The sequence below is a fragment of the Trichosurus vulpecula genome, chromosome 9 (genome assembly GCF_011100635.1).
Source record: "Trichosurus vulpecula isolate mTriVul1 chromosome 9, mTriVul1.pri, whole genome shotgun sequence".
Taxonomy (NCBI): domain Eukaryota; kingdom Metazoa; phylum Chordata; class Mammalia; order Diprotodontia; family Phalangeridae; genus Trichosurus; species Trichosurus vulpecula.
In genome coordinates, this window is record NC_050581.1 from 6,755,773 (window position 1) to 6,778,099 (window position 22,327).

Below are 22,327 nucleotides of genomic sequence, written 5' to 3' on the forward strand. Positions count from 1 at the left end.
AAGTTTCCCATATCCTTTTTTCTTTCAATTAAAGAACTTTTCTCACCATGGTTAAATTCTCTTCCTTAGTATTTCTCTCTCTCTCTCTCAACCTTTCTTATTTCCTTCCTCCTAACTTTCCTTTACTTGCTAAAATCCTAAATTCTTAACATTTTAGCTGTATTTTAGACTACACGAACTCCATTAAATTTCTCTTTATAATTTTAGTACATATTGTTCTTGAACCTTATGACTTACTAAAACCTTATTTTCCCAGATGTATAGTTAATTTTGACTCAAATGATCTTTTCATTCATTTAGCTATCACAATTAAAATGATTTATTACAATTCAGGTATTCTCTAGGAGATTAAAACACCTCAAATCTCTCCCATTTTCCCAAAAGATGATAGAAACTTGCATTGTCTATTCCTAGTCCCAATATATTGAAGAAGTTTGTGGGACAAACCCCTCAAAAATCCATTAAGAGGTTCTTAGCTATTGTATGTATTAAAATGTACTTACTTTCTTCTCTTTTCTGTTTACTTATTCTTCATTTTTCAGAGTCTGGAAAAAGTTAATGCTCTGTAATTTCCAAATCAAGAGAGTTGAGTTTTTCCAGTTCTTACCAACATTTGGATCCTCACCCTCTTATTGAACTCCTGAAACTTGTTCCAGTTGACTGGACAAACTGCACAAATAATCATAACCTCAAGCAAAGATTGTCTGCCCTGCTGTAATCTGCTGTTATCATCAGGTCTGTTGGGTTCCTATTGTGGTTTTGTAAAGGCCAATTGGGAAGACCTCTACAGGTCGGGGACTGCCCCTTCTACTGGAGCTAACATTTTTGTTGCTTTTATAATTGCTTGTTTTTCCACTCGGAGAGAGTAAAGTCATCATTAAATCAGTCATATCTTCCCAAATTGAACTGTAATATTTAAGTATAGCATTAAAATGATTTATTGTTGCTCAAGAGTCCTCATCAAATCTCAGGACACTACTTCTTTAGATGGAGAGGTCAGAGGGGCTGATTTTTTTTTGTCTCCTAAGAGAAACTGAATTATCCTGATTTTACAAAAGGGAGAAGTTTTTAGATGACCTAATTGACTTTTAGTTTTCTGTTTTCCCTGGGCTCATTTAAGTGAATCCCTTTTGCTATGCTGTTTTTGGTATTCTTAGTTCCCATTAAAAAAAAAGTTCTTCAATGAGCCATAGGAGAGTGCTGGTATTACCACTGTATCAGTAAGGCAAGATTCATGACCTCAAAGATGACCATATACATGCCTGTATAGTTTAGAATCACAAAGTATAAAAGATTCTCTAGGTAGAAGGCCGGGAAAGTATAACATTTATTTAGACACTAGAAGATCAAATCCCAAAACCAATAACCCCAATTCAACATAGCAGTAATTGTATTCCAAAACCAGTAAGTCCACCTCAATGTAACAACAAGGAAATTATAACACAGCATTACAGCAGAGAACCAAGTCATCCTGTAACCTTCCCCTCTGCTGGGGCCTTCCCATAAACACTCATGAATCCCAACTGTCTGCTTGCCTGCGTTCTCTCCCCACTCTGTTCTCCGGTCTCTGCGCCCTCTCTGCAGCTTTCTGAGTTCTGTAGCTCACTAGTCTGCAGATTCTCAGCTCTGCTGTCTCTGAGTCCTTACTTCTTCTCCTTGGGCTGAATTCTAATCTCAATGGCTACCTTTTGGCTATATACTCTCTTCTTAGGGCCAGAGGGCCTCACGCCTAGTTAGTGAAAGGGTGTAGGTCTGGGGCTTAGCACTTAGTAAGTAAAGGGTGTAGGCCTGCTTCTAATCAGGCCTCCCTTAACTAGCCCCACCTGAGGCCTACTGAATGGGAGGGAAAGATCTTTAATCACTGATTGGCATCACAACCATATCCTCTGCTTCCCTCACTGATCAGACCATGAAAGAGAAAAGGAAAAGAAAAGTGGCTTTTTTTTTTACTTACACACATACAAAGGAAAAGAAGGATAAAAGTTTTCTTTGCTCTCGCCCCTCAAGGGGGAAAAAACCTGGTTTGACTTTAAACATAGATAACACAACAAAAAAGATGTAGAAGCACTTCCTGGCAAAGTCTTGCAGAAGTTGATCTCCAAATATTACACTATTGACACACAGAGATAAAAAGATATAAAGAAAGACAAGAACACACAAAAGCACACACTGGTAAATAGGGCTGATCTCTAAATATTAAGCTATAGGCACACTGAGATAAAGAGACACAAAGACAGACAGGAACATACCCGTGGGATGCCAAACTCAGTGAACAGAAATAAAATATACCTCTCCTGGTTACCTCCTTTGCTCAAAGATACCTTTTGCTGATTCAAATCCCAGTTAAGATGGGGGTTGGGAAAAGACTTTCCAGTAAAATCGAAAGGAATCTTTCCCTCAAAACATATACACATGTTGCTGTTTCCAATTTGGCCACCAGATGTACCGCATAGAGATCTGCTATCTAACTGTCACATACACACTGATTTAAAGTAAAGTTCATTCTCTCACAGATTGATGTCCTGGACCTCCTTTAGAGGCCGCGTGTTCTGCAAATATCTGATGCACACCATATGCAGCTTGGGGTTGTAGACAATCTCCATAATGCATTCAGATCCTCAGTTGATCAAACATTCTCCTTTTTATCTCTTTATTCTACTTCAAGAGATTTACTACAATAAAACATGTTTTATTGAAGGTCCCCACTTCTAAAGGAGTTAATTTAAAAGCTGCAGCTATTAATACACATAGAAACACTCAAGACAGACATAGAACACATATACCTTTCTTCTCCAGAGAAGATCTTTCTGTTGGGAATAGGGAGAGAACCCACCCATGAACACAGATTACTTCAACAGAAAACTCCCCATTATGGACAAAATTTTCCACTTGGGCCCAAAAAGATATGGGAGAAATCCCTGATAAGAATCTTGGGGCGAGCAGCTTTTATTCCCATCCTTTCATAGTTGCCATTTGTCATGAATAACATTCTGAGACAAAGTTCTGGGTATGATAGATCCACTTATTAATTAGGCTGGCCAATAATCAATGAATTGATGGTCAGAGATCTCTCTAGGTGACCAAAGATGAAATAGCAGTGTCTTATGTAATTTTAAATTAATTTAAATCCTCTCCTGACAAGCAAATGACAGTCCTGATTGGTGGATGTGTGATGAGGAGGTAGGCCTCCAGTCCTCAGTCCCTCTCCATTACTTCATCATCATATTGGGAAGGTCAGCTGAAGAATGAAGCCTAGGCATGAATTTTAGCAGCCTTCAGCATTCTGGGCAGGAAAAAATACTACTCTGGCTTGATTTCTCCTTCATGATATAGGTCTCCCCAAACTCTAATGAAGGGGCCAAGGTCACATTAGTAGCTCCTGCTAGTTCTTGGTACCATTGACCAGCTCAGTTTAGCTTTTTTTATTTTTAATTTTTTTTAGGGTGAACCAAAGGCCCAGCCCAGACCTCAGGAGAGTTCGATGACATTCCTCTCTGTTAGCTAGTATAAGAAATGGCCTTTTGATCAGAGAAGGGACTATTACAAATTAACATTAATAACCAAATGATAGGGCATTACAATTTATTTTCCTCAAGTTGTAATCACTTCTCATATAGACTATTACAATAGCCTTCTAATTGGCCTCTCTACCTCAAGTCTCTCTGTATTCCAATATATCCTCTACATACCTTCCAAAGTGATTTTCTTTAAGTGTAGGTCAGACTACTCACTACCTCCTGCTCTTATTTCAAAAAACTCCACTGGGTCTTTATGACATCTATTATCAAGTACAAACTCCTTGGTTTGCCATTTAAATCCTTAATAACTTCATAATCTACCTTTCTAGCTTTGTACATTATTCCCCTTCCTGAATTATATAAAATAGCATTCCTACTGTCCCTCACATTCATATAAAAGATTAAAATTTCCATATATGAATAGGAAATTAAGGTATGATACTATCTATTAAGCAGAATCAAGTAAAGAAAGAGAAATGAATTTGTAGTGTATTTTCGACAAGTCCATAGATCACCTGGGAGATCTTTTTTTATATGAATGGGGAACTCTTAGTATGGGCATTCCCTCTACTAATGCAACTCTTAAACAGTGATGACAACAACAACTACCATGACTGTGATGATGGTGGTGATGACGATGGTGAGGATGGTGAGGATGAGGAGGATGGTGAGGATGACGATGCTAGCATTTACATAGCACTTTCAGGCTTGCAAAATGTTTAACATGCATTATTTCATTCGGTCCTCTAAAAAGCCCTAGGAGGTAGGTGCTAGTATTATTATTCCCATTCTCACAGATTAGAAACTTGAAATTGAAAGAGGTTAAGTGACTTGCCCAGGGCTACACAGTCACTAAGTATCTGAAGCTACCTCTGAACTCAGCTCTATCCACTGTGCCACCTAGCTGTACTGTGTCACCGTAAACCACAGTATTATAGTTGCCTGACTGTACTGGCAACCTTTTTGTTTGTCTTTCTGTACTTATTTGCTGATCCGTCTCTGAGATGCAAGATACTCCTGTGTATAAAGCACTAAAAAAAGCCTTGATAATATGACTTTACATTTTCAGTTAAGGCAAGAAGTTGAGGCCTATAGCACCTACCTCTTAAAGACAGTATGGGGACAAAATGAGATAACTATCAAGCCTTAAAGTGATAGATCAGTGATAACTTTTGCTCTCTCTAAAAAAAAATGAAACAAAAAAACACATAAACCTCCCCTGAACTACCTCTCCTAGGGTCCCAGACTCATTAAGCCTTTCCTCCTGGAGTCATCCAATTTTTAAAAGGCAAAAAATGTAGAACACGTGTGGTTTTTCCTTTCTTTCCTATTATCTTTTCAAATGCTTTCAACTCCTAGGGAGTGGTTGTTGAGTGGTTGAGCAGAGTGCTTCTGCTCTAAACAATCCTCTCAGAAATTGCTATTAGCTATCTTTTTCTGCTTGAAGAAAATCTCTCGTGGGAGAGGTCATTTCATATAGACATTTAAGGAGTCATTTCTCAGTAAGAACCAAATGCGGACATTTAGTAAAAGACATACTTGCATTACTTTTACTTTTGGAAACCAAACATGGTGCTGACCATCTGTATGGATGCATACATATTGTATGTAGTTTTACTCTGAGTAACTTCTTTTTTTTCTTTTTTCCCCTCGTTGAACAATGCAGGAACAAGTCTATGACACCTGTTGACTCTCTACCTGTCCTCACTGTTGGCCAAAGCAATAAGCCGTGGGCTTTTCACAGATCCAAGTCCAGACTGCTTTAACATTCAGTTTTTAAGTTTGACCTCTGAGTTTAAATGAACAGAATCAAAAACAAGGAGAAATGAAATTTCTCTTAAATAAGGAAGGACCCGAGCCTTACTCTCAGGCTGATGCAGCCTTCCAGACCTGACCTCTATCCCAGCTGGAATAAGAACAGACCTGAAGTTAAGAAAAGCCAGGAGGCTGAGGAGCATCATGCCCCAGCTTGATCATCATTGTTCTTTTCCTCAGTACTTATGTAAGTCTTAAATATAAAATTTTACCATGGACACAAGATAGAGGGTACAAGAGAGACGGCTATGTGGATAGAGCACTGGATTTGGACCTGAGCTGGAATTATTCCCTGGACACTAGTTGAGCGGCTTTGGGCAAACCTTTCTTAGCTTCAGTTTTGGCATCTGTAAAATAGGTGTAACAGTTGTAGCTTTTGTAAGATCAAATAGGATAACATACGTAAAGTGCTTTGCAATCTTTAAAACATTTTGTAAATGTTAACTATATTATCACTATTATCATGCCACGTTTGGCTCATGTATACTGGTGTTGTCACTGAAACCTGGAGCTGAATAAAAACATACGTTGATACATTACTGCTTACATTTTTCCTTCCGTACCCTTTGAGTTCTTTTGTTTTCTCTGTGAGAATCCTCTTATGAGGATTTCTTCCTCCAGTTTTTTACTTCTTTGATTTGATATATTGGTTAGTATATTGAGGTGAGAAAAGAGAGCTGGGTTTAGTTAAAACCACTCATTCAAATATCTTGAACTCAACTCTCACATTCATTTTCTTTTTTTTTTTTTGAGGCTGGGTCTCCCTATCTTGCCCATCCTGAAGTGCAGGGGCCACTCACTGGCCAAATCCAATTCTAATCGTGGAGTACTTAACCTGTTCCCTTTCCCCAACCGGCTCGTTTGGCTTTTGTTAGATAGCCTGGTGGTGTCACACTCCCCAGGGTTCACCAGATGCCAGATCGGCTTTAGCCCTACTATAGCTCAATAGTACTTGCAGCTTAAGACATCATATCATCAGCCTTGGCTTCCTGTAGTGACAAGGATTATAGGCATGTGTCAATTTGTTTTTTTGTAAATCATGTGATTTTTTTACTGAAGTTGGAGCTGTCACAAGAATAGTTTGGATGTATGGATACTTGTCATAAATGTAAAATAAGAGTAGCAGTGTGTGAACCCCCTCATTTTACATTTTGTTTCCCAGCAGGTACTATGCCTCACATTTCTCTGCTCCCTTTCTTTTAACCCTGTCTTAGGGTGCTGTTATGGCTTGTGTCCACTAGATGGTGAGATAGACTTACTTTTTTCTTCTGAAAAATCAAAAAGTTTCTCAAGGAAAGGATTATGTGAGAATTAATATTTTGTTGCTTAATAGTCTTAATATCTACAAATTTTAGGGGCAATGGATGTTTCTTGAGTACCAGCAAACCAAATGAAGAAACATGGCATTGTGGAAAGAAGATTGAATTTGTAAATTTCAAGAAATGAGTCTGAATTCTAGCTTTTCTGTATGGCTTTTGGTAATCACTTTCCTAGTTTAAGCTTCAATTTCCTCATCTCAGATGATCCCTACGCTCTCTCTATGGTTCTCTATTGAGTTCTTGACAGCATATTTCTAAAAGCACCCCAGCCTCCACAAGAAATTTTACAAAGGCCTTAGACTGCACATAAACCCTAAGACCCTTCCACAACAATGCCCAAGAAAGCCTTAAATTAAATTAAAAGGCCAGAAATCCTTAAAGTGAATATAAAAGAAAGGAAAAAGTGAAATATCATCACTTCTGCACCAACTAAAATGCCAAGAAGCCCAAAGCAGAAATCAAATAGTAAGAGGTAGAAGTTTTGCTTAGAAGGAAGTATAAAAGGATAGAAAAAATATGATTAGATGGTGTTGCTTCCATCCATGACTTTTTGTGCTTTGTGTATGGTATGTGCCTTCATAGACTTGCCCTTTGGACAGCTCAAAGTAATTTTTTCCCCCTGATGTAGATGGTGTGAGAAAAACTAAAAAACCTGTGGAAAAGCATTCCTTTGATCAGTCTTCAATCAGCAAACATATGTTAATGCCAGGTACTCTGCTAGGGGATACAAACACCAAGAAAGAAAGGAAGAAAGAGAAAGAAAGGAAGGAAGGAAGAAAGAAAGAGAAAGGAAAAGAGAAAGGAAGAAAGAGGGAAGAAGAAAGAAAGGCAAAAGGAAAAAAGAAAGAACCTATTGCTACCCTCAAGGAACTTTTATTCGGTGGGGGGTGGGGGGGGCGGTGGAGGGGGGAGGAAGGAAACAACGTTTATATAAGTACATATAAGAGAAGTTCATCTAAAATTTATATACGATAAATCTTTGTAGTTATCACTGAATAAAAGTGGAACCAGGGCCACGTAAGTGTGCATGTCACATTATTTCTGCGCTAAAGGATACGTAGCAACTCAATATATGTTACGTATCTTGAAAGGGGAAGAGGCTGATTACTTTGTTCAGCTTGGCGGAGGCGGATATAACTAATCTCTGAACAACTGAGGCTGCTTCAAACGCTCCTTCCAATTCCCTATGTTGGTTTTTTTGTTTTATATCATATTAATTTCTTTTTTGTTCTTCTGTTAGATTTCCTATGTGTATGTATGTATGTGTGTGTGTGTGTATACGCATATGTATCTATATATCTGTCAGTCTCTTTTGCTCTCCCCCCAGAAATATCCCTATATCAAATAACTTTTTTAAGCAAAAAAGAAAGAAAATTAAGCGAAATTGATTAACACACCAAAAAATCTACTGTTATATGCAATGATTCATACCTATGGCGCATCTTAAAATTTTTACGTACCAGCTCTGATCATATCACTCCTCTGGTCCCCTTTAGTGCCACCCAAGAAAGTCATAGGAGCATAGATCTAGAAACAGAAGGGGCCCTAGGGGCTGTCTAATCCAAATCCTTAATTTTACAGGAAACTGAAACCTAGGGAGGTTAAGTGACTAATCCAATGTCACATAGTAAGTGTCAGAGGCAGGATTTGACCTTAGGTTCTCTGACTCCAGAAACAGGGCTCTTTTCATCATACCTTAAGCCTTTTCAGCCTGATTTCACACTATTCTTCGTATGCTCTAAGTTCCAGTCAAAACTGAATACTTAATTCCTCAAACACTGCCTATACTTTTCCATTTTCCTACTTTGCTACTTGGCATGTTGAAATGATGGTAAATAAAATCCCAAGAGACAGAGTTTCTAGGTATTAATAATCAACTTATTGATTATTGGCTAGCGGCAGGGGTGGGGAACCTAGGTCCTCAAGGCCACAAGACTTGAGGACCTAGGGAGCCACATGCGGCTTTGAAGCTGCAGGTTCCCTCCACCTGCCACTAGCCTAACTAATAAATTGATTACTAATACCTGGAAGCTCTGTCTTTTGGGGGTTTTGTTTGCCACAAAATCCTATCTATCCTTCAAGGCCAAGCCCAACTCTTCCTTCTTTCACACATGCCATTCCTTCATTCTCCTCTTTGATACCCTTTCTACTGCCTCTTGCCCCTCCTTGATTCAGCCAGAAAAACTTCCCTCCCTTCCTCTCTCCTTTGAATTCTTAGCACTTTGTGTCTGTCTCTAATATGCATCTTTTATACTATATTTTGCAGTTTTGTCTTATACCCCCTACTTCCTTATTGGCTTTTCCCTGTCTATTTTTCCTTAGAGCCACACTCAAGAAGCTTTCTCCAACTGTGGAGTCTGAGCTAGTGACATTCTTTTTGTCCAATAATATTAGGCATTTTGAGTAATTCTAGATTTAATTCTACTCTCTAAGTAATTCTAAGCCCTTTCCCTATGGAAGTCCCCTGATCCTGAGGTTAACTCTCATTTAATCTATTTTGCTGAACCACAGAACATCCATTCAGTTTATTTCTTTGATTTCTTCAAAGTTGCACATGAGCTACTCAAACCTTTCTCGACTTGGAACTTTTTTGACTATAACAGTTGTCTCTTGTTGGGCTTAAGACAAAATTGACCCAGCAAGCCCATACATTCTTTTGCAATAAGAAACTAGACTCTTATGTTACATCTTAGCTTTAGCAAATTAGGTAGGCCTAACCAACCCTGAAGTTGTTAATAATATAGAAATTGTGGAATTATGCAATCCCAATTGATCTATCTTCTGTGATCCTGAGTATATTCTTGATCATGTATCGCAGTGGTTAAATATCCTGACATGAAATGCGATAGAAAAGGAGAAAATGCAAAAAAATCCTCATTTTTGTTTTATCCTAATCACATTGTCTGATTTTTGACACTATTTGCCTAAAAATATCTGGTTTTCAAAATTTTTTTCTTTGGCCTAAATTTAGATTTCACTGGTATAGGGAACTTTCTGGCATGAGACCTCTCTATACCAATGCAGATATAAACTTCTCCGTAAGTTTTAGAAAGCTATATGGGGCACTGAGAGCTTATGTCAACAGACATTTATTAAGTTCCTACTGTGTGCCAGGTATTGTGTTAAGCACCAAGGATACAAAGAAAGGCAAAATAAAACCAGCGCAACTCACAGCATAACGAACTTCCCATTGTTAGATAGCCGGTATACATCAGAGCAAAACTTCAGCTCAGGTATTCCTTACTGTAAGGCTGGCCCCCTATCTGTTATGCCACAGTGGAGAATTAATTTTCTAATATCCAAGGTTTTTGTTTTTTATCCACTTACATGAAGAAATAACTTTGACAGAGGTACGACAAGCTACCTCTGATTAGGTACGTTAGAGGTGAATGTCAGAGGTTTGGGTACTTGTGCCAGTGGTGGAATTGGGTGGGATAGGAGAGAAGGGAAACAAAGTCATTTGCAAAGTCTCACCTTCACATTATTAGGCTCTTTGGCAACAGCCAGCCATTTGATAGTACTGAATACTGAATAGGGTTAGACTTTACTGCCTTCCCTATCGTCGCTGAGTCTCTCTGATTTGCTGTATTGACCTTAGAACGGGACATGTGCCACACAGAGATATAGTTTCTGCCATCAGACAGCATCTAGTTCAGTTATTATCAACCAATTATTTCTATTTATTTCCTTGATTAGACAAACTCTGGGGAAAGTAGGATATTTGCCCAACTTAGTCGTAGTCAAAGTAACTTTAAAGGTGAGTTTTGTTTGGATAGAAACAGAAGAAATCCAGAACACCAAAACTCTCTGTATGACTTTATGGGTATTGAATTGGTGAAAAATAGAATGCTGTTAAGCATCCAAACTCTTAACGATGTTGTCCATGCTACTGAAGAGTCTCCGGGAAAACAGCACTTCGACCCAGAGATAGCAAAAAAGACACCAATGGCTGACGGAGATATCTCATCATGATGGTCTGTTGTTTTCCTTCTCTTTACTTAGATTGTAATTAGTTAATTATTTCAAACAACCAACAATATTTATTAAGGATCAGTCTATAATGATCATTTACGATCTTGATCTTGGTAAAGCACCTTCCTACCTCTCCCTCTCCTGCTACCCCTCCAGGAATACTCACTGAAGTCTTAACAAGAATTCTGTAGGAGGGAAACAAGTTTCATAGGGACAATTAAAAGTTAAAGTTTTTACCACTCTCTTCAAAGAGTTGTAAATAGGTTACATTGGGACTCAGTCGCATATCCAGGGAAAAGGCTCCAGTTGAGTTTGTTGGTAAAAAGTTTTTACTTTATTTACCAGGAGGTAAAATTTTTTTCCCCTGGAGAGGATTGGAAATATCTTTATGATGATAACAGTATCTAACCCATAGTCCAGCTTACCTAAGCAACCTGGTATACCATTTTCCATGTGAGACATGTTCCTGAAAAGTTTTGCAAAAAGCAAATGTTTGCAAATTAATTTTGTGTTAGTGAATGAGGAGTGCACTATGAAGAATACTTCAAGGAATCAGTCTCTTTGTAATGTTATCTAATTTATTTTATAAGTTTATAGTTTTGTATGTTTTCTTAATTGAGGTGTTCAAGTAGTGAGATTCTTTCCAAGTGTCCATTGAGGCATACACATAGGATCATGGGTTTAGAGCAAGAAGAGACCTTAAGGGCCGTTGAGTCCAGCCCTTTCATTTTACAGATGAGGAAACTGAGGCACTGAGAGCTTAAATGATTTGTCCAGGACCACACAGTCGATAAATGTCTAAGGTTTGGAATTCAGGTCTTTCCAACTCCATGACCAGGTCTCTATCCACTGAAGAAAATATTGGTGAAAGGTTTAGAAGAGGGACTTTTGTGCATGAAGAACAACAGAAAGGCCAGTTTGGCTGGAACATAAGGTTGAAGAAGGGGAGTAATCGGTCATTAATCTGAAAAGGAAGGCTGGAGCCAGGTTGTCAAAGACTTTGAATACCAAATAGAGGAGGTTGTCTTTTGATCCTAGATGCAGGAGTGAGTGGAACAGGGTCACAGGGTCAGACCTGTGCATTTGGAATATCCCTTTGGCAGTTACGTGGATAGGGAATTAGAGAGGAAAGAGATGAGACAGGGAGATCGATTAGGAGAGTTTTGTACTAGCCCAGGCAAGAAAGAATGAGCACCTGAATTAGCATGGCAATAACACAATGCATTCACTTAGATGACCTGGTTTCCAGTTTTATTCAAGGGTAGCCCCAAAGATACATAGTCCAAAGCTGGCTCCTGCCAGTAAAAGTGAAACATGGCTACCTTTGGCACCCCCATGCTTGTGTAGGTAACAAAGGGAGCATGTCTCCTGGGTCTGTAGGGGCATATGCTTACACAAAGCATGAAGCATTTGTGAAGAGGCAATTGACCTCCAATTATCCATCTCTGTCCTTCTATAATTCCTTCTGGGATACTTTCAGAATTCCCACTTTTGACTTTTTCTTCAAATTTCTTAGCGTGTTAATTGATGTGGAGATGTGACCTTAACCTGCTCTCTACTTCTGGGACTTCTACAATTTTTTTTTGTCTTATGATTAGCAGCTTTGCTTGTAGGTTGGTCCTGTGGCCTATACAGCTTAGACCTTTATGAGCTTGGCTAAAGTTTTTATCTTACCTAGGATAGGGCATATATCAGACTCTTAAGCAATTTCACAAACATAGTCTAGTTTTAGAGTAGGGTGGGAGTGAGGGCTGGAGTTGTTTTTTCAAACGGCCATTTATTAGATACAACAAAGTTTTCTTGAGTTGCAGGGTAAGCTGGCATTGTTTATACAAGAAGTCATTGTGAAAGATTCTGATGGTTTTGGAATGCAAAATGTTCATCTACAGTTATGTTAGCAATTCAAAGCTTCTGTCATTTGGTGCCTATGGTGACTATGTAACACAATGGTTACTTTTGGACCTTAATCAGCTATTCTAATGAAATTCCATGAAATCTATAGTCCAGTTAAACTGGAATACTCCTCTGTCTCCTTGACAATGCCTGTGATTTTTTTACATGAGCCTTTGCTCAAACTGGTTTTTTATGTTTGGAATGTGCTCTTCTTCATCAGCTGTCCTGTGAAGGCCGACTCAAACACCCCCTACTTCATGGAACCCTCTCTCCTTTCTCATTGTTGGTGATGACCATTGTCAGTCAACTAGCATTTATTAAAATGCCTACTATGTGTCAGACCTCTGCTATACTCACTTTGAACCTTACTTAAAGCTTTGTTTTGCACCTCTCTACTGCATTTATTCCCTACTGGTGCATATTGTTATGTACCTATCTTACCTGCCACTAGGCTGTAAGGTAATTGCTTGTTAGATGAATTGAATCAATGGGTTCCTAAATTTTGGACCTTCTCCAGAATCTTGTACAATGATCTGCATAGATCAGATACTTAATAAATGTTTATTGAGTTGAAATAAATTTTTGTAGCCTAAGATTGCCTCTGCTTCCTTGGGTACCATGCAGTACTGTTGGATTGTATTGAACTTGCAGTCTGCTAAAAGTACCAGCACAGTATATCCTGAACAATTCTCTAACCATGTGTGCTCCTTCCTGTTGAAGGTCAGTTGACTTGTAAAAAATGAAGTGTGGCATTTTATATTTATCCTCATGATTAGATTCTACCTATGTTTCAGCCTGCCAAGACCTTTTTTAAAATCTCAATTTCTTTTAACCTGGCTCAGCTCTTGGCTCTCTAGATCTTTCCAATTTACTCCCATGTGAGTACCTTTCACTCCCTTCTGACCTCCTCCCCCTTTCCAACTCTTTAAAAAAATTCACTGTCTTCCCCTATTAGAATGTCAGCTTCTTGAGGGCAGGGATTATCTTTTTGCTTGTAGAATATATCCCTGTCACTTAGCACAATACCTATTGCATAGTAAATGCTCAAGAAATGCTTTTATCTAATTGAATCTAATTTATCCATTATACTCAGTAATTCAACTCAAGAAGCATTTATTTAGATGCTTTGTCATCTGCCCCAATGAAGGGAGTATCCATATTGGCGATATCACAGATCCATTGAAGTATCGAAGAGAAAGCAAGCTAGTTAGTAATACCATCTTTAATAGTCAGAGGTTATAGGAGTTCAAAGCAAAGTCATTTGACAAAGTGGCACAGGAAGAAAATCGCATCAAAACATTTTATAAGATTTCCCCCCAAATCTGGTGCACCATCTTTCACAGATTGAAATGTCATCAATAGAAAGAGTAAAGCATACACTGGGAGCACAAATCGAGAGACACACACATAGGGCATGCATGCATACAGTCAACTTCTATGGGAAATAGATATAATGTGTGTACACGCACACACACACACACACACACGTACTCCTTTCAATGGGGCAGATAACAAGTGGTAAATAAATATCATCCTCAAATTTTTAGAGGAATATTATCTATAAGACAGATAAGAAAGATTTATTCTCTCACGTGGATAGAGCTAGGTCCAATTAATCAAACAAAAACAAGAGTTTACCAAGTGCATACTATATGTGTTAAGTGCTGGAGATACAAAGATAAAAGTAAAAACAGTCCTTGTCTTCAAGAAGCTGACATTCTAATGGGGGAGTCAACATGTATATATACAAATGTGTATTATATAGAACGTTTATTATTTATAATATGTGTATATATAGTATAAATTTTATGTAAGGCAATTTTAGGAAGAAATTACTAACATTTGTGGGATCAGGAAAAGCTTCATATTGAAGGTGGTTCCAAGCTTGGTCTTAAAGGAAACTAGGGATTCTTCCAGATGAAGGTGAGGAAGGAATGCATTCCAGGAATGGAGAGCAGCCACTGCAAAGGCAATGGAGACAAGAGATAGAGTGTCATATGTATGGAACAGCAAGTAGACCAGAGTGTCTTGACCATAGAGTACATGGAGGGGAGTCTTATATAAGAAGACTGAAAAGTTAGGAAGAGGCCAGATTGTGAAGAGATTTAAAAGCCAAAGAGTGAGATTTATATTTAATACTAAAAGTAATAGAGAGCTCCTATAGTTTATCGAATAGGAGGTTGAAAAGATCTTGCATGAACTTTAGGAAAACACTTTGGCAGATACATAGAGGATTTACTAGAATGGGGAGAGGCTTGAGGGAGTAAGACCAAATAGAAACCTATGCTCTAGGCAAGAGGTGATGAGGACATGAACCAGGGTGGTGGTTGTATTATATGGAGAGGAGGAATGTATGTGAGACAGAATGCATGGAGATAATGCGACAAGATTGGGCATCTTGTTGGATATGTGGGATGAGTTAAAGTGAGGAGATGAGGATGATAACCAAAGTTTTGAACATGGCTGACTAGAAGGGTAGTGGTACCCTTAATAGTAACAGAGAAGCTTAGAATAGGGGTGAGCTTTGGGGAAAGACAATGGGTTCTGTTTTGGATATGTTGAGCTTGAATCGCCTACAGGACACCCATGTGGAGATGTCTGATGAGTAGGTGGTGATGTGAGAATGGAGATTAGGAGAGAGTCTAGGTTTGGATACAGAGATATGGGAGTTATTAGCATAGGAATGGATGATATCATCAAATAAGAAAGTGCAGAGAGAAATGAGAAAGGGATACAGACTAGAGCCCCAGGGAGAGTGCACACGGCGTTAATCGGTGTGACGTGGCCATGATGAAAAAAGACTAGGAAAGACTGATTAGATAGGTAGGGGGATAACCATGAGAGAGAATGCATTTTGTATCTGCTTTGTATATTTTTATATTTAACACACACACACACACATATAGAGAGGAGAGGATATTCAGTGTGGTTAATAGAGTCGAACGTTATAAAGAGGCCTAGAAGGATGAGAATTAAGAAGAGGACATTCACTTTAGCAGTAAAGAGATCGATGGTCACTTTGGAGAGGGAAGTTCCATTTGGTTACCTGGCAGGAAAAATAACTTTCTGCCGTCCGAAAGTAGAGTGGTTCATCTGATCAAGAAGTGAGCTCCTTGTCCTTGGGATGGTTTAAACAGAGACTGGATAAATGGGGCCAGAATTATTTTAGTGGAGATTCATATAATGGATAGACTACCTTGAGTCCTTAAGTTACTCTTACTTGATGAAGACCAAAGGACAATAAATTAAGGAAACCTTGGGGCGCCATCTTAGTGCACCCATTGATGTGGGTCTCCCTGGCTGCTCACCAATGACCTTTTTTGCTTACATCTTAGGATAACTTTTGTTTATCTCTCCCTTTATCATTCAGTGTATCTTTTAAAATTATGGTTGTTGTATATTTGTCATGTGAAGTATGTCAAAGTGAAGTATTGAAACATATGAAGCCTAGGATCATGATTTATCCAAATTCCGTAATTCAGTCCATACCCAGAATAAATTTCTCGTACATACTAGGTGTACTTTGGGAAATTAAAATGTCTCCTATCAGAGAAAAATTAAGCTTGACATCTCTTCACATGGCTTATTCTAACTATTAAAAGACTAGCATTTAAAAGGGAGATTCCTTAGAATTGATGTTCATGTGTATTGACAGATCATTTGTATTTTACTCCATTTTGTACCTAGTAATTAATGGGAACTTTGTATCAATAAATCAATTGACAAGAATTTATTAAGCAGTTACTATGTGCCAGACACTGTGCCAAGTGCTGAAGATACAAAAATTTGCAAAAAAGTCTCTACCATCAAGAGTCTCACATTCTAGTGGAAGAAAACATATATAAGTAACTTGTACATATAAGATTTATACAGAATATATTGAAGATGATCTCAAAGGGAAGGCACTAGCAGCAGCAGGATTAGAAAAGGGTTTCCTGAAGTTGAAGGGATTAGAATTGAATCTTGAAAAATTCCACTGGGCTGTATTTCAGGATGCTTTGGAAAATAATGTGGCAGTATAGGAGAGGGCGTTCTCTTTGGCAATTCTGATAGATGACAAATACTGTTTCTTAAATACATTTCACAACTATGATTTTCTTAATTGTCACTCATCATGAATCCCACAGTCTCTGAAAAATTAAAGTTGAAAGAGTCAAAGGTGGATGGTGATTGTGAGCATCCTGTAACACATGACCAATGAACAACTGAACCAGAGAAATGGCATAAAGTGCACCAGAGAACTATATAACTGGAAAAGGAAGAGGACTGATCATGAAAGACAGCCTGTAGGATGATTGATGGACAGGTCACTTATTCCACTGGCATCCATGCAATACCAAAAAAATCTAGAAGAAGAACCACAGTACACTGGGTGGACCTCCTGTGGAAAGTTTTCCATATCATATAGAACATAGGAAGTTTTTCATAGAAAGTTTTCCATATCACATAGAACAGTACAGGGTGGGCAGGCATGGATGGTTGCAATCTGCAAGTTGATAATCTACTTAAGTGTCTATTCTTCATATTTCTATCACACAGTGAACCAAAGCACAAAGCCGTTCATGTTTGCTTGCTAAAGAACTTTCTGCCTAGTAGATGTTTCACTGCCTGTTTCACATCTTTGTTCCTGAGACTGTAGATTAAAGGATTCATCATGGGGGTCATTACTCCATAAAACATGGAAATGAGTTTGTCTGTGGCTTGCAACTTATCTGAATTAAGTGATTCTTTGGATTTGGGCTTCATGTACATAAACAGGATGGTCCCATAGAATATAATGACCACAGTCAGGTGGGCTGAGCAGGTGGAAAAGACTTTGTTTCTCCCTTCAGCTGAGTGAATCTTTAGAATGTTAAAGATGATTAATGTATAAGAAACAAAGATTAACAACAACGGGGTCAAGATGAATAACGTAGTGGCTACCAGCATTGTAAATTCGTTCCCAGAGATGTCAGCACAGGCTAGTTTCATGACGGCTAGGATTTCACATGTGAAATGATTAATGACATTATTCCTGCAGAAAGGCAAGCGTACCACAAGAACAGTTTGTACCAGTGAGTTGACACCCCCCGTTACCCACGAACCAGCTGCCATTGGCACATATGCAGGCTTGCTCATGATGACTGGATATCTTAGGGGGTTGCAGATGGCAACGTAGCGGTCAAAGGCCATCATGCCAAGGAGCACACACTCTGTGGTTCCCATGGCTAAGCCAAGGAACATCTGCACTGCACATCCAGAGAAGGAAATGGTTTTTCTTTGAGATAAAAAACTGACTAGTGCTGAAGGAATAGAGGTGGTCGTATAGCAGATGTCCAGGAAGGAGAGGTTGCAGAGGAAGAAGTACATGGGAGTGTGGAGGTGGGGATCTAGGATGCTGATTATGATGAGAATGCCATTGCCCAGAAGAATGACCACATACATTACCAGGATCAGCACAAAGAAAATGATCTCAAGTCTGGGGTAGCCAGAAAGTCCCTTTAGGAAGAATTCTGTCACAGTGGTTTCATTTTCCTTTTCCATTTTACAATTTTTCTTCTGCCTGAGGAATTTACAGGATATAAGATAAACTTTTGTTACTTTGGTAATTCGGATCTAAAATATTATCACAATCAAGTAGGCAGGCAGTAGTTGCCTGGGCAGAAAGATACCAATTGTTGCCAATACCCGCATGAAGGGCACTACCCTCTTTCCCACTCTGAAGCTGCCTGTAGGCAACACATAAAGGTAAGAGATGCTAGGGCTCTAGGCTGATGCTTAGGGTGGCCCATTTTGTGGTAGTGGTTAAGGTGTGTTTTAGAAGGAAAGATAGCAAAAGAACAAGATGAGAACTCATCACGACAGAATATGGACAGTCTGGTTACTGTGATTTCTTCCCATATTGTACTTGTTTCTTGGTGTGTGTGTGTGTGTGTGTGTGTGTGTGTGTGTGTGTGTGTGTGTTATCCTTGAAAAGTATCAGACTCCCTATCAGCAACACTTCCTGCTTCCTTCTCTCTCTAGCCAGTTTTGAACCCCTTACTCAAGTTTATGTATCCTACACAGGACCCAAAAAATTACATTCACATTTTATGTATTTCTCAGGTTCGTAACCATGCCATTACTGTGGTTCAGGGGTTCTTAACCTGGGATCCATGGACCTTCGAGCACTCTTTGGATATATTTCAGGGAATCTCTGAGATTGGATGGGAAAAATGCACCTTTATTTTCAGTATCTTCTAACTGAAGCTTAGCATTTCCTTCAATTATTAAAAAGGAAACCCAACATTATTCTGAGAAGGTTCCATAGGCTTCACCACACTGCAAAAGAAGTCCTTGTCATGAAAGAATTAAAAATCCCTGTACTAGCTGCTAATAATGTTAAAACCACATACCACAGAAGAGATCTATTAGTTCTCTTCCGTCTTGGACAGTAAAGACAGAGAATTAAAACATGATATTTTTTTTTTCCTGCAGAAACTCATTCATTGTTAAGGTACTTGATTAAATTCAGAACCACCCCTGAATGTTAGTTGAATTAGAACATCAAGGTTATGGCTGAGAAAGTGAGATTATTGCTAACGGTTACATGATTCATCATTTCTTGACTAAAATTTCAACTTTTGGACAGATCTGTCATGGTTAACAATCCTTGTCAATTTTCTTTTCCTGACAGATTATGACAGGAGACAGTGCAATCTGATAAATGAGAAACACAGACTGTCATTCAGAGTTTAAAATGATATTAGAGGTCATCTTGTCTAACCCCTAGCTGAACACGAATCCCCGTTTTCACCATTTCCATGTAAGTGTGCATCCGGCCTTTGTTTGTAAAAACCTTTTAATAAGGGAGAACCCACTAAATTCCAAGGTAGCCCCAAAGTGATCCAGGGTAAATCTGTGATGGATTAGACCTAATGGTAGTTTTATCTAGAAACTCCATCGTTTTTACTTTACCTTGTCTTTGATTTCCTTAGGAACATGTGAATAATGGTGGGATGGCTGCTTTTCATAACCTAGACCTTTCCTACCTTTATAGACAATTTACGTTTATGTTGCTTCCCACACCTTACCACACACACACACACACACACACACACACACACACACTTTAACTTACTTGTTATTCTATGTACACAACACTCCATTCTTTGACTCTGTATTGTCTGTCCTCTGGAAGGTTCTTCCTTCTCACCCTAACTCTTAGGTTCTCTGGCTTTTTCCAAGATACAATTCAAACCCCATATTCTGTAGGAGGCCTTTCCTGTTCCTTCTAGGTGCTATTTTCTTCTCTGAGATTACCTTTCATTTACTCTTACATGTACTTAGTTATTTATATGCTCTCTCCCTCATTAGAATATGAGTTCCTTGTGGGCAAGGACTGTTTTTTTTTTTGGTATCCCTAACACATAGCAGGGGGTAGCTATGTGGTGTAGTGGATAAAGTGCCAGGCCTGGAGTCAGGAAGACTCATCTTCCTGAGTTCAAAGCCTATGTAACCCTGGGCAAGTCACTTAACCCAGTTTGCCTCAGTTTCCTCATCTGTAAAATGAGCTGGAGAAGGAAATGGCAAACCACTCCAGTATGTTTGCCAAGAAAAATCCAAATGAGGTCACAAGTAATCAGACACAACTGAAAACTACCAAAACTACAAAAAAGCACATAGCAGACTGCTTGGCACATACTAAGCACTTAATACATAATTGTTAACTCTCTAATTGACTATGTTAAAGAACATGTACAGTTTAGTTAGTCATTTTTCTTGCATACTTCCAAATTGATATCCAGAATATCTGGAAAAATTCTAAACTCCACCATTAGTATATTAGCGTGCCTGTTTTCCCAAAGCCCTTCCAACATTGACTGTTCCTATTTTTTGCTCACTAAAATTGGCAAGCTGAAAATTAAGGAAAATTATATATCTCTTACTATTACTCATTTGGACCATATTTTCAAATGGTCTTTTAAGGTTTGGAATTCTTTTGAAAATTGTTCCTATTCTTTGATCATATATCTATTGGGGACAGCTCTTCGAGTCCCCCTTTATGTTCAATATCAGACTTTTACTGGTTCTTGGAGTAGGTACCAGACCTATAATTTTCATTAGTATAGGGAAACGCCCAGGTGAGGAAATTCTCTCTGTTATAGCAGGGCAGTGTCTCATCTGAAATTTGTAGTCTTAGAGGGTTGCCTAGAATCCTGAGAAGTTAAGTGATTTTCCTATAGTCATACAGCAGCTATATGTCAGAGACAGGACTTGAACCCAGGTTGTCCTGACTTCTAGATTTGTTCTCTGTTTACTATGCCATGCTGCCCCTCACTTTCACTTTTATTGGTTTTACCCAATATAAATACCCACCCCCCACTCTTCTTATTCTATCTTTTTCTTCTATTTGTGGAAAAAATTAATTTTCTCATTAAAATGATCTATTTTGCCTCTTATAATTTCCTCTATTCCTTATTCAATTAAGAATTCTATCATTTCATTTTCTTTCATTTTCTTCTGATGATATGCCTTTTTGATTTTTGGCAAGTCATTTAAATTATGTGAGCCTCAGTTTTCTATAAAATGAAGAAAATACTACCTGTCTCAAAGGGCTGTTGTGAGGCCAAAAGGAGATAACGCATAGTTTATTTTGTAAGTGTAAAGTTACACAAAAACATGATCATCACCATCACCATCACCATCATCATCATCGCCACCCAAACCCAATATTCTACATACAGTTTTGAAAGTACTTAGTGTAGGACAAATTTTATGGACATGATGGTTCTAACTCATCACAATGTAAATCTGAACACAGACAAACCCTGTGTGGAAACAAGCCCTAACAAACCACTATAATGTATGCTCTCTCTCTCCCATTTGCCTTTGGGAATGAGAGTTCCTCTTTCATTCTTACAACCATTTTGGTTCTTTCTATGAAGGATACACAGAACAAAGAAAATGACTCCCACAAAGATACCACCTTCATTCTTTCAGTTCCCAGTATCACACTACCTAATACAGAAGGCATCTCCCATGCCCTGGAGTTGGCAGGATCTATTTATTCCAGTGTTCTTTTACAGAGGAACTCTCCAAATTAGGGGTGCAGTCTCACCTGTAGATTTGCTGTTTCTCAGCTACATAAATTCCCCAGTTGAACGCAGTGACCTCCTAGTCACTGGTTGTGTTCAAGCAGAGCCTAGATGACTAATCTATCAGGAAGGTTGTAGAAGGGATTCCTTTTTTTGGATGGAAGTCTTGTTCAGATGGCTTCTAATTCAAAGTTCTTTCTAGTACCCAGATCTAAATTTTTCTATGAACAAAAGACATGAGAAATCAGTTTCCCAAGGCTTGTTAAATATAACATGTGGGAATGAAGCAATGTTAAATCCAATGTTCTAGAAGAAAAGTGTACTAAAAGATAGAAAGTTCCATACCCTGCTTTCCATAATGTCTGAGCACTTCCTGTAATGGATGGAATCACCAAAGGATCTGCCATTGGATTTAGAGGGCAATATAAATACCTTTGGGCTCTTTGGGAACTTTTTGGTCTCAGAGACAATTTAAAGATGAAAAGCATTAGAGTGAAAAGGTTCTGGTGCTTTGGGATTAATGTCCCATAGACCCAATTATAGCCTACTTAAGAGTTTGTTAAAATTGAATTGTAAATCAAACAACTAGGGAACAGTAGGAGAATGTAAAAGCCTTTCCTCAACCCTGCCCATTCCTGGTTACTTCCTGTGCCCTCTGCCACTTGGCATTCAGTTAAATGCCTATTCCCTTAATTCAACCATCATACTTATTTTCTCAAGCATACTGTCTTATACTCACTTGTACAATTCATAA

At 38.5% G+C, this 22,327-nt stretch overlaps 1 protein-coding gene across 1 annotated transcript; it reads right to left on the reverse strand.

Annotated features, from left to right (window-relative positions):
• Positions 1 to 17,077: 17,077 nt before the first annotated feature.
• LOC118831359 (olfactory receptor 13C2) lies at positions 17,078 to 18,052 on the reverse strand. Its single transcript, XM_036738674.1, has one exon. It carries the CDS (start codon positions 18,038 to 18,040, stop codon positions 17,078 to 17,080), a length of 963 nt encoding a protein of 320 aa, XP_036594569.1. The 5' UTR covers positions 18,041 to 18,052.
• Between the last annotated feature and the right edge of the window lie 4,275 nt (positions 18,053 to 22,327).